Raw genomic sequence first — 27,102 nt, 5'->3', positions numbered from 1 at the left:
TGCAATAGCATCCTCCCTTTATATATAGATTTAAAGTAAAAGATAAGTGGAACTATCTCTCAGTTGTAGTTTTCTATTGTATGCAATTAAACCTATTCCTAATCTGCTAATACAGTAGCAGAAGAGCAAAGTGATTAAGGAGTGGGTTCTGGAGCCAGACTGCTTTCACTTTATTCCTTGCTCTGTCACCTCTTAAGCAAGTTACCAAGCTTTTCCACTTGCTCATCTTTAAAACGAGGACAAGAACTTCACTTATCATATAGGGCTTTTGTGAGGATTAAGCAAAACAATATGGTAAACACGTAGAATTCTTTTGGTACATAGTAGTTCCTCAACGGTAGCTGCTGCTGTGACTATTACTATTATTACTACTATTATTGCCATAGTTACTTGCCAGGTTTGGTGTTCACCTCCATCAAAAAGCAATGCATCCTTTCGGGTAGAGACAATTTCTTATTTATTTTTGGGACTGCCCCAGGATTCCTATACGGTGGGTACCTAATATATCTTTATTGGGCTATATCTTATTAGATATTTCTTATGGTTAGATAAAAATGACTGGCATTGTGCAGCAGTCAGGGGAACGATGCTGTGTATGCATACTGTCATTTAATCCTTACCAAAACCATTTGAGATATGGGCTCGAAGGGTGATTGTAGAAAGAGAATGAATTTAGGAGTATTCAGACTTATATTCTGTTTGAGGTTCAATTTTAATAATACTAAAAGAGAACTGGAATAAACTTAGAAAAAAAGTTAGACCAGCCATCCTTCATATGAACTCAAGTTTGTAGGAGCCTCTTAGGAAAGGTTGCTTTTAACGGCCAGATGTCATGGTGGCTTTGCTTTAGGTTTCATCCCAGCCAACTGAATTGGAGAACCTCTGTAAACCATCTTGGCACCATCCCGCCACCATCCCTCAGTCTCTCAACAAAGCTGTTAGGTGGGAACCAGGCAGAAAAACCATTTCCCCTGTCTAGGTTAGTTAATCTGATATATACAAAAGGGTTTTTAGGTTTGGTGATAGGCATGGGATCTGGTTGTGGTCTGCTGAACTGATAAAGAGTAGATAAGAACTTTTGGACCAAGGGTAAATGTTACTCTGAAGTTTCCCTTTACTGTGACAGGGCTGTGGGAAGTTCTTGGGTAGGTGAAGGACAGGAAGGAGGGTCTTGGAAAGGTCTTGTAATTTGGGGTCTTGTCAAATTATAGAGAAAGTGGCTCTCTCTCCTCGTCAGATTTGTTTCATGTTATAAGCTGGTTTGCGTGGCATGGGATATGATGCCACGCGGCTAAGAAAATGTCTTAAGAATCTGTTGGTCACATAGTTTCTATCTTAACATACATTTCCTCTTCTTGTAAGTCATGGCTGCAGAGCACGTAGGTTCTGGGTCCTGGAACAGAGCACTTCTTAACCCTGGCTTCATATTCAGATCCTCTGAGGAACTTAAAAATGTGCCAACCCACGGGCTCTATCCCGGTTCAGGTGAATTAGAATAGCTGGAGGTGGAGCCTGAGCATCAGTATTTTAAAAAAGAAATAAACAGAAATTGAAAGAAAATTCAAAGATGAGCCATAAATAGGGAGAAAATATTTATAAAAATACATATCTATTATAATAAAGGTCTTGTGTCCAGAAAATATAAAGAACTCTTAAAAGTCAATAATAAGAAAAGAGGAACCCAGTTAAAAATGGGCAAAAGATTTGAACAGACACTTCATCAAAGAAGATATATGGACAGCAAATAAACACATAACACATTAGTAATTAGGGAAAAGTAAATTCAAACCACATTGAAATATCACTACGTGCCTTTTAAAATGGCAAACAAACAAAACAACCACACACACACACACACACACACACACACAAAACCACATGGCAATTTGTTGGCAAGGGCTGGCAAGCAACAGAGCAACTGAAACTCACACATATAGGCAGATGGTGAGAATGAGAAGTAATACAGCTACTATGGAAAAACATTTGGCGGTTTACTATAAAGTTGATTATACACTTACCACAAAATCCCACAATACCCATTCTAGGTATTTACTCAAAAGAAATGACAACCGTGTTCACACAAAAAACCATACACAAATATCTGTAACAGCTTTACTCATAGTGGCCCCAGACTGGAAGTAACCCAAGTGTCATTCAGCTAGTAAATGGACAAGCAAACTGTGCTGCAGCCATACAGTGGGATACTGCTTCTCAGAAATAAAATGGAATAGCCCACTGATAGAAACAATAGGAATTTATGTTGCATCATACTAAGTGAAAGAAACAAACTCAGAAAGTTACACACTGAATGATTCCACTTATGTGACATTCTGGAAAAGGCAAAAGAATAGGGACAGAAAACAGATCAGTGGTTGCCAGGGGTTTGGGGGAGGGAGCAGAGGAAAACTACAGAGATAACATGAAGGAATTATTTGGGGGTAATGGGACTCTTCCGTATCTTGATTGTGCTGGAGGTTACACAATTGTACGTGTTGGTTAAACTCATAGGATTGTGTATTTTAAAAAGTGTATTTTATTGAGTGTAATTATAACTCAATAAAGCTGACCCACCCTTCCCCAATCCACTATTCACAAAAGAAAGTTCTCTAAGTGATTTAAATTCATAGTCAGGGTTGAAAGCTAATGTGGGCACAACAAATTTGAATCTAGGTTCTGTTATTTCAATTTCAATTTCTTCATATGTAAAAATGGAGATAATAAAATCTACCTTGAAGAGCTATTATGAGTTTTAGACGTGATAATAGATGGTAAGCTCCTACAGTGGGGTTTGGCACAAAATAGTAATAACAACTTATTTAGTGCTGTATATCTGGAGGTATTATGACCATTTCCAAAGTGGAGAAACTGAGGCTCAGAGAAGTTATGGAACTTGCTAAGGTTTCACAAGTTTCAGTGGGTGAGTCAGGTTCCAAGTCTAAAATTAACATTACTGATTATTGTACCACTTCTGAAATCTTAACTTCAAATATTCCACTCTTAACTTCACTTCTGTTCTAGCACACTTTCTCAATATTTTTATTTCAATGATTTCCTGAACTCACGGAGAGCTCCAATCTCCATTGATCTTACCACTTCTCATGAATCACCACTACTGTTACGTTCTCTCTTTCAAGCTAGATCATGTGGTCCTGCACCATTTCCTTGGAAAACACTCCGAACCCCATTGCTTTTTTCTCTCTGCCTGGAAAGAAGCTAGATCTAGTTAATCCCAACTTTTTCATTTACTCCACTGTTGCAACCAAGCAGCCATATTTATCCTGGAGATAAGTGCAGACTTTGGAGACTGGACTCACCTTCAAATTTATGACCGTGAATCTTACATGGGCAGTTGATTTTGCCCACTCTGACAGGCATTGTTCCAAGAGCTTTGCTTGTATTTTCACATTTACTCTTCATAAGAACGCCTTCAGTTAAATACTATTATTATCCCCATTTTGCAGATAAGGAAAACTTTGAGAGGTTCAGTAACTTTCTGAAGAACACACAGCTAGAGAGTGGTGGTGCTTTGATGTGACAGTGGAAGAACAGGGATCTGGAAAGGGCAGTGGGGAGGCAGACCCTCCTGACCTCGTGTGTGGCCAGGAGTGGGGGAACGGCCTCCTCCCCAGACTGGGCGGCAGGGAATTGTGTCCTCATGGTTGAGCCAAGTTTTAGTGAAGGCCAGAAGGAGAAAAAGACCACATATGAAAAAGTCTGAGGGGAGAGGAGAGTTCTATTATTGTGATATGGAGAAGCTGTCAAGGGAGGGACAACACAGGGATAATGATATGGGAGTGGAAAGAAGACAATGGAGGGGGCTTTCCTTAGTGCAGTGACGAAGCATCATAGAGTGAGAGATCTGGTTGAAGAAACCTGCTATAAATATGCTAACTTTGGCACAAGTTATTTTGGTCTTGGCTCTGGCTGGGGCTCTTGGGGGATTCTGGGTGGCTTCCACAAGGCGATGAGTCAATCATAAAGGGTAGAGAAGTGTTCTGGATGTAACCATCTGTGGAGAAGGGAGTCCCTGAGGGGGGAAGAAGTAGGCTTTTCTTTTGGTGGCTGGTACAGTGGTGAAGGCACCAGTTACTGGGCAGTACCAGGGCCTCAGCAGAGCTAACAACCAACTCTCTGAAAATAAACTCTTCATTTGTAGCACTTGGCAATTTCTTTGGTATAAATACTCCCACCATAACTGATTTTAAGTTAACAACATGACCTCACTGAATGAGAAGTTGGGAAGAAGTGTGCTCTCAGGGCTCTTGGCAGCTGGTGGGAGCAGACTTCAGCACAACACTGGCTGATCCAATCTGAGGCTGATCTGAGCAGCAGAAATCTAGGTTCTACAGCTCCCATGAGCACTGTGACAGGACAGCAGGCTCCCAGAAGGCAACCGGGCCCTCTTCTTGTTTCTAAATGTATTATAACATTGGGAACGACAAGATGGGGGTGATTTATTTGCAGGAATCACTGGGGTTTGGGGGACCGGGTCTTAATAGGATGGATCTAGAGGAGACTGTTCAGTTTGCATTAACTGAGCAGGACTCTTAGCCTTCTGCCCCAGGCTCTCTGCAGGTCCCCCTGGTTATATGCCTGCCTTTTGTTCTATCATTGCTAGTCTTCTCTATATGCCGATGCCTTTAAATCTATACATTTATGGTAAAAACCTGGCATCTTTTCTCAAATAATTTCTTTCCCAAATATGTTTGAACATGATTGCAATCGAGTTAATAGAATTTCAACTCTCCATGAAATTTATCCAGGTAAATAATTTATTTTCATTTATAAAGAAAAAATGTCCTCTGTTCTGCAGGAACCTCAATTATTAGGATATTTATGCATATTAGAGAATGACTTCAGAAAAAGGAGATAGTTGTAAAACCAACAGGGAAGTAAGCCACGAGAGGAGATAAATAAAAGCCATCTGGAAATATTTTCCTTATCAAATTAAAAAGATGTCAAATATAAACCAGTGCACTTTCTGGTTGCATGTTCCTACTCTGTGCGTCCCTCATGGATGGAGACTATTTAGTCTGGATGTACAATATTAATGTAGAGCTTTTCTTGTGATGGTATGTAGTATTAGTACACAGACCTCCCAATAGAAGTTAGCATTCCTGCTTCTCATGAAACATTCAAAAATACCACTCACCCATTCATGGGTTAAACCACATGATCTGCCTCAGGGTTTTGCATTACAGCCATCAAGAAGCAGAAAGTTTTCCTTTTCTTTCTTTTTCAAGTTGGCCATTGACCTATCTCTGGCATTTTGGGAAGGTACTGTGTGGATCACAACTCAGGAGAAGAGGAGGGAAAAGAAAAGGAAATAGGACAGCCATTTCACAGATAATAAAAGTGTAAGTCCTGGTATTTCATTAAGAAAAAAACCCCAACAAATGAGTTTTATGATTCTTTATCAAGGTGAGAGAAGATGCTGGTTGAGCTACCTCTGTGGACTATCAGTCTTTTGAAGTGCTCTGCAGATGGTGCTGTGTGAGTCTCACAGTGGCGTCACATTTCCTAGCTTGTTTCCTCATGCTTGGGGGTAACATAGCCAGTGTGAGGCTCATCAGATCCCAATTGTATCAGATTTACGGACTTGTCATTTTGCTACTCTGCCTAGCCTTTATTTATTATTTATATCGCAGCTCTGTCCTCCCTCTCCCCCTTACAAAAGGATTGACCTATCGTTCAAGGAAAGGCAGTTATAACAAAAACAGAGCCATTAGGACATGGCAGGGAATGAGACAGGGAGATGACGGGGCACTAGAATAATTACTTGTATGGAAAAACCAACGAAAAGGGAAGCTACTACAGTCGAGCCCAAAATGTAGCCCTGAACTCCCTGGCGGTCAAAGCACAAAGGAAGCATGATGACCCCTTCTCTGCCACTTGATACATCTCAGCAGTAAATACTCCAGAATTGGGGGAGAACAGGCCAGCAAGCATGCTTCGCACAGGCTTCCCGCTGCGCCGAGACACTTACCCGACAATATGGAGGCAACAGCTGCAATGATGAAGGACACGATGACCCCAGGTCCTGCCATTTCCTTGGCCACCAGGCCGGACACCACATACATCCCAGTGCCCACGCAGCTGCCAACGCCAAGTGAGATGAGGTCCACGGTGGTGAGCACCTGGGCTAGTTTGGTGCCATGTGCGGTGGTGGCCCCGGCTCCCTCCAGCATGGACTCCACTGGTTTGGTGCGTAGGATCCTGGAGTGCAGGGCATACCAGGCCGCCCCCCACTGCACCCGCCGGGGGTCCAGGGAGGCAAGGAAGCCACTCATCCTGGGAGTTTACGGTGAAGGTCAACTGATGGAAGGGGGCTATGGAAGCCTTTAGTGGATGCTTCTGGAACTCATCTAGTGCTCAAGGAGCTCCCTTTTAGGAAAAGTCCAGAGGGACCCAAAGAAGCTTTCTCCTGGGCATGAATGTCTGCAGGAGAAAACACAAGAAAACAGACGATGAGACCAAGTGGGCAATAAACCATGACTTGGAGGCATGGTTTGGGGGTCCATGTACTACACTGGGAGAACTGGTCTAGCCTGTGTACTCATATACAGGAGGGTTGCATTTCCCCTTTGTGTCCCCTCCAGTCCTAAATGACAGTCTGTACTTTGCACTGTGTCACGTAGTTGTTCTGAAGAGGATGGCCTGACTCGGGGCACCGCCACTGACTTCTCTGGGACCTCCTGTAAGTGACTTTACTTCTCTGTACTTCAGTTTCAGCTGTATAATAGGGATAATAAAGTCTGCCTAGTGTTGATGTGAAAAATAAATTAGGTTACATCTGAAATGAGCTTAAGAAAATTCCTGGCACATGGAACTTGCTCATCTGTCTAAACTCTGAAGGACTTCTTACCTGGCTCGGCCAAGATTTGGCCTATGATTCTTGGGTATACTCTTTGGGGACAAAGTATCCTCATTTTTTACATAATGATGTACAATTAGATCTACGACTCTCATACGCCCTCTCAAGAGGGGCAGGGCCATCCCATGAGATTGTTTTGGAACCTTACTCTCAGATGAAATAAAAAATTTTTTGATCTTTTCTTCTTTGCTCTCAAAGATTTGGGAATGGGGAAGTAATCCTGGTCTTTGGGGGGTGGGCTCCAGAGAGGCTAACTGTGTGGGAATATCTCATCAGACATTCTTTTTTTTTTTTCTTTTTTAAGATTTTATTGGGGAAGGAGAACAGGACTTTATTGGGGAACAGTGTGTATTTCCAGGACTTTTTCTTCCAAGTCAAGTTGTCCTTTCAATCTTAGTTCAGCTTCAGGTTGTTGTCCTTTCAGTCTTAGTTGTGGAGGGCACAGCTCAGCTCCAGGTCCAGTTGCCATTGCTAATTGCAGGGGGTGCAGCCCACCATTCCTTGCAGGAGTCGAACCGGCAACCTTGTGGTTGAGAGGACGTGCTCCAACCAACTGAGCCATTCAGGAGCTCAGTGGCAACTCAGCTCAAGGTGCTGTGTTCAATCTTAGTTGCAGGGGGCAGAGCCCACCATCCCTTGCGAGACTCGAGTAATTTAACTGTCAACCTTGTGATTGAGAGCCCACTGGCCCATGTGGGAATCGAACCGGCAGCCTTCGGAGTTAGGAGCTCAGAGCACTAACCACCTGAGCCACCGGGCCGGCCCCCTCATCAGACATTCTTGTAGATGAAAATTCTGGTGATGATGGTCTGAACCTAAAAGCTAACTCTGTTTTACCTACAAACACATGGGATTTGGGTGGATGGTTTTAACATACAAGCACATTGAATTTTCCAGAAATGCAACTATAGAACAAATTGAAGGAAGATAATTTCTTTAGTTTGGATCTTCACCGTTTCCGAAAACGAAGGCCCCCCTGCCTGGCAATGCTACTTTGGTACAGCATCTCCCACACAGCATGTGTATAACAGCCTGCCATTTGGAACTGGCCCATTTGCAGGATTTCTTCGTATAGTGCCTGTATCGGCCAACTGCACTGGGACAAGCCTGAGTGTTCACATACAGCAATGTGTTATATCCACGTAGATTATCCATGAATTTTACTTCAGGACATTAAAGATGGGTGTGACAAAACATTTATCACAAAAAAGAGGTGCTAGGTCTGATAGAGTTGAGAGCTATTGTATTGGATGATTTCAAAAGTTTTGTCACGTTAGAAAATGCAAAGATTATATGGAGCTACTTTCTTTGGAAGCTAGAAGTTTTATAAAATTCTATAAAGAAAAATGTAAAGTACAGCTGAATACGGTCCTGTGCTGATAAGTCTAACACATTTACATTTATCATAAGTACCAGCCCATGTAATCTACTGACATTATTAATTAATGCTACTTAGCACCTAATGTAATACTTGTCTGCTTCTAAAGCCTTTGCAAACACTACCTAATCAGAAGAATCAGGTGAAACGTGTCAATTTGGTTCACAGGGGTTGGGTGATGGCCCTACTCGTTAAATTTCTTCCTAGATTTGACAGAGTGGCTTCAAGCTGTGTTTTAATTATTGACAACAAGAATGGTCTGAGGTGTGGCCTAGATTTAGGGATTGGTTAAAGCTCCTCAGGTGATTCTAGCAAGGCAGGGTTGGGGTCTACCCCTACACCACTAGGAGTGGCTGAAGTGCTAGGTGTGCAAAACCAGATACTGCCTGTGGTGTCTATTTTTGTGTGTCAACCTCACTGGGCTAAGGGATGCCAGACAGCTGGTAAAATATTATTTCTGAGTGTGTCTCTGGAAGAGATTAGTGTTGGAATTGGTAGACTCATCAGTATGGGGGTGGGGACCTGAATAAACAAAAAAGTGGAGGAAGAATGAATTCACTGATTCTGCTTGGGCTGAGACGTCCCTCTTCTCTTCTCCTCAGACACTGGTATTCCTGTTTCCTGAACTTTGGGAGTCAGACTGGAACTTACACCATCGGTCCCTCCTGATTCTCAGGCCTATGGACTCAGACGGAATTACGCCACCGGTGTTCCTGGTTCTCCAGCTTGCAGACAGCTAACAGTGAGACTTGTCGCCTCCATAACATGGGAGTCAATTTCTGTGATAAATCCCCTCACACACATCTGTATATATGCTATTGATTCTGTTTCTTTGGAGAACCCTGACCGATACATTGGCATTTCCCCCCTGGGGCCACAAGTCCCACAGGCCCTTCCTGTGTATCTTCCTGAGCAGGTAGCTGGGCCCCTCAGCAGCTGTCTTCTGCTGGCAGTGGCTGTGGATGTGGTGCTGTGTGGAGATACCCGCTGGGTTATATTTTTCTGATTAGCTCTTCATCAGAAATTGTCACAAGGACATTGAGAAATGAACAAGGCTTGTTAGAGAGGCGATGGCTTTTATTTAATAGACAATTAGAAACTGTGATGGAAACATAGAGAATCAATTAGAACAAAAGTTGAGGGTGGTGAGAATTCCTTCCTGGCTCTATTCCCTCCATGTAAGTCTTCTGAGTGTTTGCTTTATTGATCCAAATAGGGGCTTGGGGCATTTCCTGTCTTGGTTGGACATTTACTGGAGAGAACAAAGTGTACAAAAGCAACCATGCTTCTAAGTGACTATTGACAATATCCATATTCATTAACCCCCAGCTTATGTTAATCGAAGCAGTTTTGGAAACTCATTGCTGTTGCTTTCCAAGATGAGCAATAAATGTGTGTTGTGTTTTCTCTAGCACTTTAATTCAAGTTTCTCAAAATACTTCACAGGTTTAACTAAGGAAGGCTTACAAGGCCTCTGGGAGAAGAATCACCACTGTGGTGTTTGCTGGGGTGCTTGAGGGTTCAGTGGGCTCTAAGTATAATGATGGTAAAAGCAGGTTTGGATAAGGATGAAAATAATGATGGCTTAGAAATTCACTGAAGAGGTAACATTATCGAATTAGGTTGGAGTTGGCCTTTGGAGGAGAGGAGAGGAAGGATAACAAAACAGTAAACAGCCAAAAATCATTCCTGCCTGGTTTTGCAAATACGCTAAGGGACTACAGAAACCCCTTTATAACACTTCCTTTGAGTAATTGTTCAGCCTTTGCCTGGAACACTTGGTGTAGCAGGAAACATTGGCTGGCAGAAGCAGCCCTTCACATGGTTGGACAATTAGGATTTTTAGTAAATTCTTCTAATCAATGTCCCCTGGTAAACGAGGTTACTGTTAGAGTGAAAGTTTCCTGGTTTGACGAGCCCCACCTAGTGACTACAGGGTCTCAAGGAGCTTTCGAAGGCCCCTCCCCGCTCCTGTATCCTGGGATCCTATGCCAACCCTTCTCCCCACCAGCCTCACAGCTTTTCCTCCTCTAGTCTGAGCTCCTGGCTCCTGGTTAAGGACATAATTCAGCAGCTAGGTTCCCTGGGTTCAAATTCTGGCTCTGCCTTTACTAGCTAACTGACCTTGGACAAAGCTTCTGTATGCTTCAGTTTTGCCATCTATAAAGTGGGATAATAAGGGTCTCTAGCTCCCAGGGTTGTGGTAAGGAGCAAAGGAGCTAGTACATGTGGAGCTCTTAGCAGAGTGCCATGGGAGTGTTGTTAGCTAGCGTTACCCTGCTTTGGTCCCGGACCAGTCTTTTTGTCCCCTGCTGTTGACACCCTCTCCCACCACCTCTACCTCCTGAGGCAGCTCCCAGAGAGACTTTGGCCTGTTGCCCAGCCCTTACACATGGCTTTTCTCTGCTGAAACTCCCCTGAATTTGTTCTGGCTGCATACTGAAGGCCCTGGTATTTTCACTGCAAGGAACTCGTGCTGACCTTTCTCATGTTTGTAGAGAATGGCTTTCTCCTTTCCTGTGTTTCGTTACCTAATGGGGCATCTCAGCAGATTTGCTTGGGCATTTGGAGGTTATACCACCTCTCATTCTTTTACACCCTGGACTTTTCGGCCCAAGATGCACATGCCAAAAGGTGGCTAGGACATGGTGTGTTCATCTGCAAGCATCACCCTGCCCCAAAATCACGACTCCCTCTGACCTTTATGCCCGTGGCTCATTTGGCCAGAGTTCTTGATGGCAGAGTTTCTGCTGAGGCCCTTGCTTCTGTTGCTCTCTTCTAGTCCTTCCAAGCTGGCCAGATAGGGCTCTGTGTTTGTACTGCAACTGTGAAGTGCTCACCTGTCAGTCACGATGATTTGCACTGTTGGCCAGACACAGGTCAGATGTGTCTGAACCAGAAGGTCTGCCCAACCCTACACAGAACACCCCAGCAAACTGAATTGAGATCTGTGTCCTGGTAACTGTCTTCCGTTGTCCCCAGTTTTGCTGTCTGTCTCTATAGAGATCAGGGCTATCTGTTTATGAGAAAAGCCTTTAATTTTTTGAAGGCAACTGATATATCTCTTGGAGACTTTTCTTTCCCAGATTTAACATCTTCCGTTTCTTCACTGTCTCACATGTGACAGCTTCTCGATCAATCACATTCTGATTTGCACTTCTTGGGCAGTTGCAGTTTTTCTAGTTTAACATATCTGGGCCATGAACAAGTGGTAAGGGAGACGTCTTGTCCTGTGAGTGTGTGTGTGTCTGCGCACATGTGTGCATACGCCTCCTAAATCATACAATGTCGGTGCCTGACAAATTTACTCAGATACACAATTGTCTTTAAAACCAAGATTTCTGATTTTCAGATTACTAACCTTCCCAGTTATATCTTTGCTAAGTGCTTGGTAGATCAGATCCACCTCAAGTATTTTTTGATCACCCACTATATTACTTAACAATGTACTAGCCCATTGATAGTGTATGTGGAATCTCAGACGCAGATGGCTTTGTTTTGCTTGGAAGGTCTTTAAAGGGGAGTTTGAATCTCTGACAACTGAGTAGCTATGCAAAAGAGGACATACCAATCCAGCTTTCTTTTCAAAGCTTGCTGTTTCTTTTTCTGTTTCTAATAAGCTATTGAATGCATTAATCAGCTTTTGCTGCAGTAGCAAACAACCTCGATTTTCAGTAAGTCACAACAATGACATTTATCTCTTGCTGTGACTCTAGTGTAGTTCTGTGGATTGGCTTCAGATCTTTTCCTCCATCTGGACTGTGAGGCTCCACATGTCTTCTCGTTCTGGGATTCAGGCTAGAGGAGCAGTCCCTACCTGACACATGGTGTTCTCTCCTGGCACAGGCCAAGGACAGGGGTCTGGTAGAAACATGCAATGCCTCTTCTACTTCTGCTTGGAAGTGGCATTTCCACAGACTTTCCATTGGCTGAAGTAAGTCAAATGACCAAGCCCAAAGTTAATGGGGTGGGCTGTATACCCCTCCCACAGAAGGCAGGTGAGTCATATGGCAAAGGGTGAGGTTGTATAATTTTCTTATAAAGGACGATGTGAATAGCTGTGACAATTACATAACTTATCTCATGAGCCCCTGCTATGTACTAGGCAAAGCAATTGTGCTTTGTTCTTGAGGCTGTTTGTTTGTTTGTTTGTTTGTTGTTGTTTTTGGTTTTTTGTTTTCTGGAATGGGCTGAAGTGTGGATATGTGAGGTATAAACTTAAAGAGACTCTGTTGTGTTCATTCCTGTATTTCTACAATTAATTCTATAAAGGTATAAATATTGATTTCCTTTAACAATCAGTATAAATGCAAAATTTATCTACTTCTGACACCAAGCAGAACAAAACAGTAACAAGTCATTTTAAATTCATTTGCTTGAAACAAACAAATATTTTTTTCTTTTTTTAAAAGGGGATTTTCTTTTTTTTTTTAAATGAGTGTTGATCTTTATCTCGTTTGGAACAATATTTCTGCTTAAAAATGTTTCCCATTCTGCTTCCCTGTTTGTCAACACTCCAGGGGTTGAGAATATTATCTGTGTATTTATTTGGCAGAAATTATTGTGAAAACACTCTCAAGAGAATGTCTGGCATCTACTTAGAGGGAGAAGTGAGGTAAGCTTTTTCAGACATCTGATTACTTCACACTGAGAAACCTTTCTCCTCTAGCACCCCACTCGGAGAGGAAATCACAGCCTGACATTGTCTTCCACTCTTTGTTTCCCACTGATCCAAGATCCAAGATCGCAGGTCTTTGAGTGGCATCATATGTTATTCACCGTGCATATAGTAATGTTAACCAACCAGAGCCCAGGGGAAGGAAAAACTCTCCATTAATCATATCTCAAAGGGTAAGCCTTCTTTTAGAAGGGGCAAATCACACAAGAAAATCAGTTAATCTTTCCATGCCACTGCAGAAGAGTTAAGAAATTGTATTACGTGAACCATTGCCAAAAGTATTTAATGAGTTGCTACTATGTATTTACCTCAATGGCAGCTGTTACACCATACCAGAAATGACTATTAAACATAGGATATCAGGAATTTAGACGCAGGAAGCTTCAAAGTGTACCAGTGGCCTCTGTTTGTCCTTCAAGATCTTCTCTCACTCACCTACTTGCTGTGTCCTGCGCTGCTAACTGGTATGGGACACATCCAAGGCTCCCTGCCCCTCTGGTTGGATTAGTCAATGGGAGGCACCAACAGGAGATTGGAGGGTGGAGGAGAAGGAGGCTAGGTTTTATCTTCAGCTCCCCTCTGCTGGGTTGCTGTGGGTTGGCTGTGTCCATCCACCAAAGACAAGGTGTGGCACCTGCCAGGTGGCCCTCGCCACACAGCCCTCTCCCTCTGAGTCCTGATAACTCTTCTCTCCTTTGTCCTTTCAGGCAGAGTGTAGTGTCCCCAGAAATACACCTTGCCTCATGATTTCTCTACTTGCACTTTTGTATAAAGTTATTTTCATTAGACTTTCCTCAAAATTCCTGATTTGCATGGGTTGTCTGTTTCCTGCTGGGACCCTGACTGATACATGGGAATGTCCTAGGGCTAGGAGAAATCAGGGCAATCAATCACACTGCCTACTTGTATGTCTACAGAGACATTGGGTTTGAAGCAAAACACTGAGGGCTGAACTTTGACTCTGCCATGTGATCTTGGGTGAGTCTCAAAATCTCTGAGCTATAGTTTTCTCACATGAAAGAAGGGAGTACTAATAGTTACATTGTAGAATTGTCACGAGGGCTTAATGAAATGATGCTTATGAATGCAGTTTGGAAATTACAAAGCAGCCTGTCAGTGTAGGCACTGACATGGTGACCAATACCCCACATGATGGCTGAGATACAGTGAAAGACTTAGCAATGAACAAAAATAGACCAAAAGCTGCTTGCCATGCTGGTTGTACCAAGGGAGGATAGAGAAAACCCCTTTTAAATTTGGAAAACCCCTGGATAGGAAGAGTAGTACGTATAACAATATTTTTTTCTGGTTCACATTTGGTTAGCTAGAAAAGTTAGCTAGAACATAGTTCCCAAGTATACCAGTTCCTGGTCGTTCAACTGCATGCAAATGTTATTGGGAAATATGGTAAACCCATAGGCCATTTCTAAAACACATGCAGATTTTCAAAGTTAACACTGTGACGGGTGAGAGTGATTCATCGTACAATGAGCCTCTAACTGTGACTCAGGAGAGCTCAGCTATTGTACTTAGCCTTGTCACAAGCTATCAGTGAAACCTTGAGTAACTCACAGCTTGCTGAGGATTCTATTTTCTTATTTAAAAAAAGAGGGTGACTTATTTTTTCATGCAACACCACAGGTTTACAAAGTACATTCAGAGGTGATGCCTAAGGTGGATTTTCGCACAAAAATTCTTATCTCCCCACCCCAAATGTGAGCAGACAGGCCATTCTGAAATAACAAAATTATGGGAATTTTGTGTCTGAGCTCATCCAATCGAACACCTTGATGTCCCATGTAATTAATCCGGTGTCGCTGAGCCTCCAGAAGCCAACCTTCCCCTACTTGGGCTGGAAGCCTATCTCAGCACATCATTACATCCCAGAGAGAAGCTCCAAGTGGACTCCTAAGGTGCTGAAGGGCGAGTAGACTTTACTGATACCTTCCTGATAAAACAGAAATGCTATCCCACACCACACATAAATCCATCCTGTATCAGTTTTCTGTGGCTGTTGTAACAAATGACCACAAACTTAATGGTGTAAAACAACCCAAATTCATTATCTTATAGTTCTGAGTCTGCAGGGCTGAGTTCCTTCTGGAGGGTCTAAGGACAATCTGTTCCTCACCTTTTCCAGCTTCTGTTAATTAGAAACCACCTATATCCCTTGACTTGTGGTGCCTTCCTCTGTCTTTAAACCCAGCAGCATAGCACCTTCTCTCCTCTCCTCTTCCCTTCTTATAATGATCCTTGTGATTACATCAGGCCCACCCATTTCATCCAGGGTAATCTCCCCCTTTTAAGACCCTTAATTTAATCACCTCTGCGAAGCCCCCTATATCATATAAAGTAACATATCACAAATTCCAGAGATTAGGATGGGGACACCTTTAGAGATCATTATTCAGCCTATACACTTCCTGAGAACCACGCTTTAGACATAGCTCTTTTCATATTTCCACACTCTGTGGCAAAATTCCTCTCTTTTCTCTCGTTCTTTCCCTGAAAAAACTTGGCTCAGCCTTTCTCCATACCCTGTCTCCAAAATTTTGTCCCTAATTAAAACAAAAGCTTAACCAAAACTACATCTACCCTTGGTAGAGTAATTCAGTAAGCTACTTTCAGATGAGCAGCTCTGGAGTCTGAGCACTGCAGTGACTTCTCCAAGGCCACACACCAGGTAATAGCAGATTTCCTGACCTCCACACCAGTGCTCACCCTGCTGCTCCATATTTAAGAAGGGGAATGGAGCTGCAGTGGCACACTGTAGGTAATCAATAAATGTTTGTAGAATAAAGATTCCTCCATAGTGCTAAAAAGAGTACTGGGCATAAAGTATTTCTTTATAAAAGACATCATTTACAATAGCAGTTTATAATAATCCCTGCTATCTTGAGACATCTGTTTCAGGGTAAGATGACTTTCGTTGCTAATCAGTTTGTGCATAAAATCAAAGAACAAAACCTTAGAAATCATCTGATCCAAGTCTCAGATTATACAAATGAGAAAACTCTCTTTTCATTGAATGCCTTCACAGATCCTCTGGGAAACTAAATTGTCTATAAATAAGTGTATTTAATTATAAGTAAGTTTTCTTCTATATTTTTGTATTCTTTTATATTCATGAAGTCAAGGGAAGACAATTAAAAATCTACGTTATTTATAACATTAAGATCTTTAATGTTTGGAAAGTAAAATTTAGTTAAGGTGAGAGCTATACTTTTTGACGTAGACGGTCCATGCAGCTCCTGGGAGACCTCAGTCTTTTACCCAATCAGAGCAGTAAAAACCTCCTAACTCACAGACTTTTGACAGCCTGGAAATTTAACACGTTTTTGAAAAATAGAGATCTGCTTTGCCCTGTGGGTACACTCTTCAGTTCTCGTTTCTGAGTCTACTTTGAGGATGGTACCTGCACAGAGTCTGTGAGTCTGTAGGCCCTTGGGGTGTGCGCTGGATCCACAGCCCAGAGAATTCCTCTCTGGAGGCAAGTTCCTTCCCTGACTATCATCATATCTTTTCATTAGGAAATCTGAAAGCTAGGAAAGCATATTCCGATGCCAACAGCCCTAAGTCACAGAGGAATGCCAGATTTCATTTGGGGACTTTTAAATGAATTTCCAACCTATAGGCTATTGACTGAAAAGTGTTTGCTTCCAAGCTGTTGTGTTAAAATTTTTCCAGATTGCACATTCTTAAGTTCGAATGTATTCTTCACAGAGCATCATAAGGGGGCAATTGTTAATGCAAATATAAATATTCAATAAGAGGGAACAATATGTCCATTATCAGAAATATTCAAAGAAATGCCAAATAAAAGGAGACATTTTCTCTTATTAACGTGGCAAAGGTTAAAAAAATAGAAATACTTATTGCTGATGAGGAGTCAAAGAAATGATTCTTCCATACATTGGTGGTAGGAGTGTGAACTGACGTAAATGTGTTTTGGAAAATAAAACTATCATGTGGAAATAATCAGGTGCAAAAATTTTTTTTCTCAAGGGCATCCATTGCAGTATTATTTATAGGGGTAAAAATATGATACAACCTACTGTATAAAAAATAGGGACAGAGTTAAACGAATTATGAGGCATTGTAAGAATAAAATAGTAAGCAAACATTAAAATATTGTTCTCAAATAATAATTTATGGACATTAAAACTACTCAGGATATATTACATTAAAACAATAAAGGATATAGAATTGTACATAGCGTATGATCCAATTTCATTCATATGCCAAAATGTTAAAAGTATGGATCTATGTATGGTGGGATTAGGAATGATTTCTATTTTCATCACTTCTGTGACCAGAATGTATTTCTTTAAAATCAGAAAAAAAGTTGAATTAAAAACCGAAACACAACACAGAAGATCCAAGAATAATGAACACGCTCCTGTTCCTGACCAGGAAGATATATCCTCGGTTTTGTTTCTATGCTTCTATGTGTCTCCACTATGGGAAACTGTTTTAGGATCTGCTCCCCACATGGATTTAGATTAGCCGACATTTTCATCATTCTTTTCACTTTGGAGATTGAGTTTTCAGGCCCAGGGAAAGCTCTAACTTGGTTACAGAATCAACCTTCCATAGTAGATTCGAATCACCAGAAGCCTGGAGATGAGATTCTTTCAGTTGCCACTGTAGCTCAGGCCAACAGCCCTGCTCAGAAGAGAAGATCTTCCACTAAAGCAAATACCTCAGTTTTAGGACCTTGGGTTCTCTTAGCTTGATTATCTTTCTTTCCATGTTGACCATCCCCGAAAGGCAACTAATTCTGGTAACTTCATGGACTGGTCTAAGAATTCTAATTTTACTCAATAGGTTCATCTTACAAAACAAGTGAAAACACCCCTGCTTCCACAAATCCCACACCCCCTTTAGGTATTGCCATGCTTAACTATCGTCCTCCACCGTCTCCACATCATATCTTAGTCATTAGCCCTCGCCATTCTGTCTTCCACATCGTCCTTGCCACCAAAATGTCTTTTGCTGAGGTCATCAATGTTTCCCTGTTGTTAAATCCAATGAATGTATTTTAGCTCTCATCTCCCTCACTTGATATGTGAGAGGCTTTCAACCCAGTTGTTCAAGTCCTCCTTCTCAAAATGCTCTCATTTCCTCTTTATAACAGTGAGAGCCATGGATTTGTGTGTGTGTTGTGTGTGTGTGTGTGTGTGTGTGATATGCAAACTTGACGGTGCTCTCTTATCATTCTTTTAGGAATAAGCTATTGTGATTTTTTTTCTTTTCCAGTATAATGGCATTTCAAAAGGAATAAGACATCCTCTAGAAGATCCTTTCTGGGGTACATTTTCAGTCCTTAATATAGTGACTACCACTAAGTGGAATCACAGGACGAGATTTAGATGTGCCCATGTATTGGGCAGTGTGAGGCAACATCGAGAATCCATGATGCCGTGATGCCTGGAATGTCTTTGCTGAAAGAGTGGTTTCGAAGGGGAAAGGACACTATCTGAATGCGCGTTAGTTCAACATGAAAAAAAAAAAAAGGGAAACTTTGTTTGACAAAGATGAATAAAGATATAAATATTCCTTGAGGTAGAAGGTCAGATGGTTTACAAATGTTCAGGTCCATCTGGACAGTTTTTGCACCTTGACCCAGGCTTGGAGCTGATCTGTCTGAGACTGTTGTCCTTTCTGAGAGCTGAAGCTCAGGCTGAAAGTGCAAAGTTCCCTTAGTTCCCTTGCCAAGCTAAGCTGGTGGACCCGCTGCCCTGGTGCATTTGGCCTTCTCTCTTCCCCCAGAAGACACCAGTCCAGATCTGACCTGTTCTGTTATGCTTCCTCCAGAGGAGAAGTCCCTGATGCCTGATGTTTAGAATCAGCCCAAGAAGAGCCCATTTTACTGTGTTCTGCATCAAGGAGATCCTTGAGCTCATGGGACTGTATCCATAAGAAGCACAGTCTCTCCAGTTCCAAGTGTAATGGGAAGGGGATAGGCCAAAATGCATTTCATACTTTGACAACTGAAGGGTATCCCAACAAATGAGCCTCTGCAGTCATAGCCTGGGATTGAGAATGCTTAATTGGTTCCCCTTTTCATACGCAGGTGCTGACAGTGTAAGTCCTTCTTGCTTGTGGTTTGAGTCTGACCAGGACCCTCATTCCCCTCATGTAGTGAGAAATCTCCAAATAAAAAGGGGTGAATTATACTTTTGGAGCATATCACAGGATTGAAACAGTCCCCTTATTATTTTGAACTCAGGGTTTTATTCTGTTGCAAGTAGATAAAGACAAAAAGAGAATCTCTTATAATGAGGCTAAAAACTGAGAAGTTAAATGGTAATATGCCTAAAATGCAAATCATAGTGCTTAAAAAAGAGAGCCTTCTCTCTCTGCCTTCTATCTTTGCATATCTGAGGTAGAAATATTTGCCCATCCTCTCCTATGTACAAGATGCTGCTCATATCTCATCTTGAGTAATCTTCACCTAAAAATTGCACCATTTATATGATGCTTACTATGTACCAGGCATACTTTTAACTGATTTATTTACAGAGGGTGCCAAAAAAATGTATATACATTTTAAGAAAAGAAAACTGTATTAAAATTGTAATACTCAATATATACCGATAACAAAAGATGAATACAAGTCACGTTTGACTTCTGCAATTACAAGAGGTACTCAAAGTGGTTACCATCAGTGTTTGGACACTTCTGATTACAGCAAACTACTGCTTGAGCAATGCTGACCAAAGTGTTAACATCTCTTAAAATGTGTATACGTGTTTTTGGCACCCCCAGTATGTTGTTCTTCCAACAACCTTACAAGTGAGATGTTATTTTTAACCACCTCCAAATTAAAGATGAGGGATCTGGGCCACAGAGTACTTAAAGCATTTGTTAGACACACTACTAAGTGGCTCAGCTGGGATGTGAATCCAGGCACCGTAGCTCCAGAGCAGTGGACCATCTAGGGCAGCTGTCCAGCAGAGCTTCTGTGACCGTGAAATGCTCCTCTGCTGTCCAGCGCAGTAGCCATAACCACACGTGGCTACTGAACACTTGAAATGTGGCTAGTGTAACTGAAGGACTGCATTTTAAATTTTATTTAATTCATTTAAATTTAGATAGTCACATGTGGCCAGTGGCTATTTTACTGGACAACACTGTAGAGTCTGTGTTGAATAACTTCCCAAGTAACATCAGAATGGTGCTGCTATTCTGTACAGAAGAAGACACTGAGCGTCAGAGAAATTGGGGGAGGTATCCAAAGCTCTGAAACCAGAATGTGGACGAGCCAAGATGCCAGACTGTAAAGCCACATGCTCTGGTCATCAGAGATGCCCTCCTCCTGCCCCCAATCCACCCTTCTGGCTCTTCATCTCTTTCCAAACAGGATCGGAAAGCATATCTTTCTTCCTTCACCCTTATCAAAGTCTCTTTTTCCCTTCCTCTATTATTAACGCAGTAATAGTAGAACAGCATTTCGTGACAGAACATCATGCTACATGTGCGGGGGATGTGGCATGGCCTTATAGAGTTTGATCAAACTGGAACAGCTTAATTTGGTGGTAACCGGTATACTCTCTTAACATTCTCAATGGCTTATACCAAACTGTTCTTTTGTTGTCTCTCTCTTCTTGGTTAGTCTCCCCTACTTACCACAATTCTTCCATCATTGGTAATGAAATATATATCACGTAATCAAACAGCCTTTGCTGAAAAGTACTGAAGTTATATCTACCTCAAGCTTTGCTATTTAATTTGAAATCACCCCCGACCCCACCAAAAAAAGCTTCTTAAAATTAGGTTCACATTAGCTAATATTATTATTAAAGAAAAATTACATAATCATTTATGTTTTGGGAGAGTGTCACTTTTTCTTAAGCATGATTTTGAATAAACAAATCTTATATTAAGCCATGGTGAGCCAAGCACTGTGTCTTGTACCCAGTGACCTTTCAACAACTGTTAACATTCAATTAACTGATCTGTCTTCCTCTACATTCCTTTAGTGACTTAGGACTTACTTGAATAGGAAATCTCACTTTCATGATTGGACATGGGCATGAACAGAGAAAACAGAACTCTGTTTAACAAAAAAACCCCAATTCAAATATGGGTGCACCCAGCTTAAAGCATCCAAGCAATCATTTTTTTGGCATTAGAAGAGAAGAAATGCTGTTACTTTGTCAGATAGTAGCCTGCCCATCTGATCACAAAATACTGTTGCTGTCTTATCTGGAGACTGAGACTCACCCAGCTCCCAGACAGAAGGAGGCAGAATCTAATGTTTCCTGATGGAGAGCGGTGTGCCAGTATTTCCAATGACCTGGAAAGTGTTCGTTTAGAATGCTGAAAAAATGGGGAGAAAGAGCATTTGTGTTCAGGTGTCCTTGATGCTTCCTATTCCCCTGTGACATACCCTGGACTTCTTGGATGTCAAATGATGATAAATCTATGACAGTATGGCAAACCTGATGGTACTAAAAAATCCAGAACATTGATGTAAATTAGTGTTGTCATTTAGAGAGAATTAGTGACTCATTTAGGGGAAAAGGTTCACATGGTGGTACAAATAGAGAAGGAGAACGAGATAAGAAGACATTTTATAATTTCTCTAGCTATGAATTCTAGCACTGTACTTTTAAACAGAAGCTCTTTCTACTCCCAAGCAATCAGGTCTCCAAGCCACCTCCCTCTGTCACACCATGCTGTTCCCTGGGGTGCCCACCTATAAAGTGATCAGAGGGGAGGCTCCTCACACTGATGGACAGCTGGCTCTAGAAGGTGATTTGGATCAGCCTTCACTCGTCCAGTCATTTCTTTTTCCCTAAAGACTGGACTCGAACTAGTATTGTTGGTGAGGGCTGTAGCACCACGCATAGGATGTAGACGCACAGATCTTGGTCTTTGAAATTAGACTCCCAGGGGTCTCAGCCTTTTAGAATCACTTAGAACCTTTTGAGTCACCTGGGGAGCTTCTAAAATTAACACTGTTCAGTCTCACTCCCAAGAGATTTATATTTAATTGTTCTGAGGTGGGAACCTGGCATCAGTGATGTTGAAGGGAGCCCCACGTGATTCTAAAGCATAGTGAGGGCTGAGACCACCTGGCTGGGGCAACCTGCAACCCAGGTCATCAGGATCCCACCCTTCTATTCTCCCTCCTCCCGGCCCTCCTCACCGTCTCCTTCAGCGACTCAACAAGCCAGATAGAGTAGGTTCCACTTTCTGAAGTGGAGGGTTTTATTTTCTTTTATGAACATGAAAATATTTTCCATGTCTTATAAACAAAACAAATATATCTATTGTAAATTCAGACAACTTAGATCTAAAAAAGAAAGTCAAAACCACTCATTACCTTCCACTAGAGAGAGGAAATTTATTTTGGTCTATGACTTTCTTGAACATTTTCTAGAAATTATATCTATATCTATATTTTTAAAATTCATTTGTGTGTGTGTATGTGTGTGTGTGTGTGTGTGTACTTGGTAACTCCATTTCTAAACACTTGGGATAAGGAATTATATAGAAATGTCTGCAAAATATATGTCTACTGTAGTATTGTTTGTAGGAGCAAAATAATGAGAAGAGCTTCAATTTCCCTTAAAATAAGATTAAACTGATTGTTAACTATACCTAAAATGTATGATTCTTGCAGCTCTTTAAATTATGTATATACATTTCCTGTCATGGAATGATGTCTCTGACACATTAAGCAGTTCATGTACTAACCGGATTGATTGGGTCATTATTCATTACAGTCTGTGGTCCTTTGAGTCTGAGTTCCAGGAGGGCAGACTTGTGTCTGTTACAGGCACTGTAGTAGCCCCAGCACCAAGCCAGGGCCTGATGGCAAATATGTAGGTGACACTCAGGACAGAGGAATGAGTAAGTATAAGGCATATCTTATAAACTTCGTAAATATTTTCACATTCAATTATTAGAAGTCTGGGAGGCAGGAAGTACAGGCATTAATGTCCCCACCTTACACATGAAGAAGGGAGCTTTGGAGAGAGAAAATGATGACCCAGCCTGAGTCCATACTGACCACTGGCCTGAACTCCAGACGAGTCCCCTCTCTGCTTCTTCAGGCTACTCCTCTACAGCTTTTCTACTCAGCCTCAGCTGAAGAAATTTAAGTGTTCCCAATGTGGCACTATGATCTCAGAAATTAAAAAGGCTCCCACCTGACATTTTAGGGAGAGGCACTTGTCTTGAACAGTGACACGAAGATTGCATCCTTTGAGAATAAACAATAGTTACCCCAATCACCTCCATGCCGTACTTTTTAAACATGAGCAGAGGAGAAAACATACGTAGATCAATCAGCAAAAATCACCTTTCTCTAAACCCACAGAGGTATGAGGAGTCTGAATGAGACTGAAGACAGGAAGGCAATTTAAGGTCTTTGCAAGGAAATCTTTATAATTGCAGTGGGAAAGAGGCCCAATGGGTGAAGGCTTGAGTTTAAGGAAACGCTGAAAGCTGGGGTTGCTGTGGTTTTACCTGTCTTTGATTTTACATGGAGAGGGGAAAAGAGGAAGACCTTGGACTATAATTGAACGGTGGTTGTGAGGGGGTGTGTGTGTAATCAGGGGTTGATCTGAACATTGGTCAACGGTCCTCCATTCTATTAGCCTCAATGCCTTTTTAAATAGTGCACGTTACGTTACAAATGTGATAAGCATTACACCTACTCCTATCCTGACATGAAATTCATGGATAATGTAATCAACCCACAAACATTACTTAAGAAAAATCGATACAGTGCACTCATCTGAAGAACTAGAAGGCAATTAATTTATAATAAAAATCCACTTCAATACTATAACTGCTCACACACATCATAATGAAGTACTCAAACTCACGTCTATGCACAGAATCACAGTGATCTCAATAGCCACAAATGATAACGTTGTGGGGTGTTGGCCATTTGACTTGTGGGTGAAGTGATTTTTCTAAAAACTTCCAAATTAAACCCAATACCAGTTTCCTTTGATTTCTACTTTAGTTGCCTTTCTGAAAAATTCAGCATATGTAAATTTTAAAAATTGAGTCACAATTCTCATATCATAAAATTCATACTTTAAAAGTGTATATAATTCAGTGGTTTTTAGTGTATTTTCAGAGTTGTGCAGCCATCACAATGATCTGATTTCACAACATTTTTATCACCCTCAAAAGAAACCCATACCCGTGAACAATTACTTCCCATGGCCCCTTCCCCCAGCTTGTCTACTTTTGTGTCTCTACTGATTTGCGTATTTTAGACATTTCATACAAATGCAATACTTCAATATCTAACTTCTTTCGCTTATCATAATTTTCCAAGTTCACTCACATTGTATCATGTATCAAAACTTCATTTGTTTTTATGGCTGACTAATATTCCATAGCATGGATAGACCACATTTTGTTTATCCATTTATTAGTTGATGCCATTTGGATTATTATTATTATTTTTGGCTATCATGAAAAATATTGCTGTGAACATTTGTGCACAGACAAATGTTTTCAAGTCTGTTGGGTATGTACTAGGAGTGGAATTGCTGGGTCATATGGCAACTCTATGGTTAACATTTTGAGGGACCACCAGACTGTGTTCCAAGGCAGCAGCAGCACTTTACATCCCCATCAGCAATGTCTGAAGGCTCCAATTTCTCTACATCCTCATTGTCCATCTCTTTTTTTACTATAATCATTCTAGTGAGTGTGGAGTAGTATCTCATTGTGATTTCGGTTTGCATTTTCCCAATAACTAATGAGCCTCGTGTGCTTATTGGCCATTTGTATATCTTCTTTAGAGAAATAGCTATTCAAATTCTTTGCCAATTAAAAAAATTGGGTTGTCTTTTAATCGTTGAGTTGTAAGAGATATGTACATATAAGAGGTATTATATATACATATACATATACACACACAAACATATACATGGCTCAAAATATATTCTGAATACTAGACCCTTATCAGTTATATGATTTGCAAATATTTTCTCCCATTCTGTGGGCTGTCTTATCACTCTCTTGATTTTATCATTTGCAATACAAAAGTTTTTGGCTTTGATGTAGTCTAATTCACCTATTTTATCTTTTGCTGTTTATGCTTTTGGTGTCATACCTAAGAAACTATTGCCTAATCCAAGGTCATGAAGACTTACGTACATGGTTTCTTTAAGAGTTTTATAGTTTTAATGCTTACATTTAGGTCTTTGATCCATTCTGAGTTAATTTTTGTATATGATATGGTATGAGTCCAACTTCATTCTTTTGCATGTGGCTACCCAGTTGCCTCGGCACCATTTGTTGAAAAGATTATTCTTTCCCCATTTAATTATCTTGGCACCATTGTCAAAATCAATTGTCTATAAACGTAAGGGTTTATTTCTGGACTCTGGACTCTTCCTCATGCTGCCCTTTGCAGTAAACCTAGCATTATTAACCCCTGTCAGCTGAATGCCAGTGTGCCTCCCAATTAAAACATCGCACAAATATCTAGAACACCCCTCAGGAGGCAATGCCCCCACTGCAAGCCACCTCTCTGAGGTTAACTTCTGTACCCTTCAGCCTACTTCTTTCTCTGCCTCCTCTGGCCCATCTCCCACATGGCTAAAATACATGTTTTCCCCGGTTATTCCTTGCTTGAAAACTTTCAGTGGCTCCTTATGTCCTGTGAAATGAAGTTCAAACTTTTCAACACGGTTCATTAGCTCCATTACCCTTCAAATCCTTGTCCTGCACACCACCTGGCCTACGGACCTGGCCTTGCCAGTAGGTGCTGCCCCTCCACCAGGCGCACTGACAGCTCTCTGGAAATCACATCCATCCTTCAGGGCCAGTTCCATCAGCTCCTGTGGGAGCCTTGCGGGTCTCCTCTCCAGTAGGTGGTGCCCTGCCTTGTGCTCCCAATGTGTCTTCAGGAGGCCTCCATTCTGGCATTTATCATTCTGCAATGTGAGAGCTGAATACTCTTTCTTCCCCTGGCTGTAAGTGCCCTGCCGTGTTTATCTTGGCACCCTTAGCTCCAGCTCAGTGCCAAGTGCACTGCCTGGCACACTGTTGGGGTCAGTGAATTTTGGTTGAAAGAATTAATCCTGCCAAAAGTTCTTACCCCTGAGGAAACTGCTCCAATTCTCTGGAGACATTGGTTATTTTTGCAGCTCGTAAAGACTTATTACTATTTATTTATATAATACACATGCCTTTATTTGAGGAGATAGGGGTCTGTATATATAACTGCAGGGAGAAGGGAAGGAAGCACTCAGTACAAAACATTAATATCATCACCATCATCATCATCATCCTCACAGAAAAGTCTTCCAAATACTAAAAATTCTCTGATGGAACAAAGCTTTTTTTGTTCCATAAGGAAAGAGGCAGATTAAAACCCAAGTGCCCCCTGAGATACTCAAAGACAATGGAAATATCTGATGGAAGATAAGCAGACGATACTGCATTTGAGGAGGCCCTGGGGACCTAAAAGGAGCCATAGTGCAGGGAAGAGCAGTAGGAAGAATATTTTTCTCTGAAGTGGCCGCTGTTATGTTTAAGTGACCTGTTCGCAGACACTGGCACTGGAGCCAACCTTGGACACCAATCCTCCATTACAGCTCTGAGGCCCAAGCCACTGTTAATTTTTTTTTTTTTTTTTTTTTGTGATTTGACATTTTTTAATTACTCTTTTTTTATTGGGGTAATAGATGGGAGGGGGGTTGGGGGACAGGGTGAAAAAAGTGAAGGGATTAAGAAGTACAAATTGTTAGTTACAAAATAGTCATGGGGATGTACAGTAAAGCACAGGGATTATAGTCAATAATATGGTGGTTATAATAATAACCTGGTTATAATAATAACCTGGTTATATAATAATAACCTGGTTATAATAATAATCCTGGTTATAGTCAATAACCAGGATAATGCCAGGGGGGTACTAGACTAGTCAGAGGAATCATTTCTTTTTTTTTTTTTTCACTTTTATTTTTTTTATTTATTTTTATTTTTTATTTATTTATTAGTTTCAGGTGTACAAGACAAGGTAATACTTAGACGTTCATCATTTCATTTCTTAAATTATATAAATGTCTAACCACTCTGCTGTACACCTGAAATTAATATAAAATAATACTGAATGTCAAAATAAATACACTGTAAAAAATAAAAATAAAATTACTCCTTTTTCTTCCCTAAATTAATATACAT

General features: G+C 41.2%; 1 protein-coding gene across 2 annotated transcripts in view; it reads right to left on the bottom strand.

The window, feature by feature from the left end:
• The window catches only part of SLC7A14 (solute carrier family 7 member 14), a 97,312-nt gene that overhangs the window by 43,459 nt on the left and 26,751 nt on the right, over window positions 1-27,102 (bottom strand). For both annotated transcript variants that reach the window (XM_081065203.1, XM_081065202.1), the window contains one exon: window positions 5,987-6,438. In XM_081065203.1, the coding sequence (XP_080921329.1) occupies window positions 5,987-6,290 (304 nt within the window). In that variant the 5' untranslated portion in view covers window positions 6,291-6,438. The remainder of the gene's footprint in view (window positions 1-5,986; window positions 6,439-27,102) is intronic.

The sequence above is a fragment of the Rhinolophus hipposideros genome (genome assembly GCF_964194185.1).
Source record: "Rhinolophus hipposideros genome assembly, chromosome: 2".
NCBI classification, from domain to species: domain Eukaryota; kingdom Metazoa; phylum Chordata; class Mammalia; order Chiroptera; family Rhinolophidae; genus Rhinolophus; species Rhinolophus hipposideros.
Note: the sequence above shows the minus strand (reverse complement) of the source record. Positions and strands in the feature narration are given on the sequence as shown.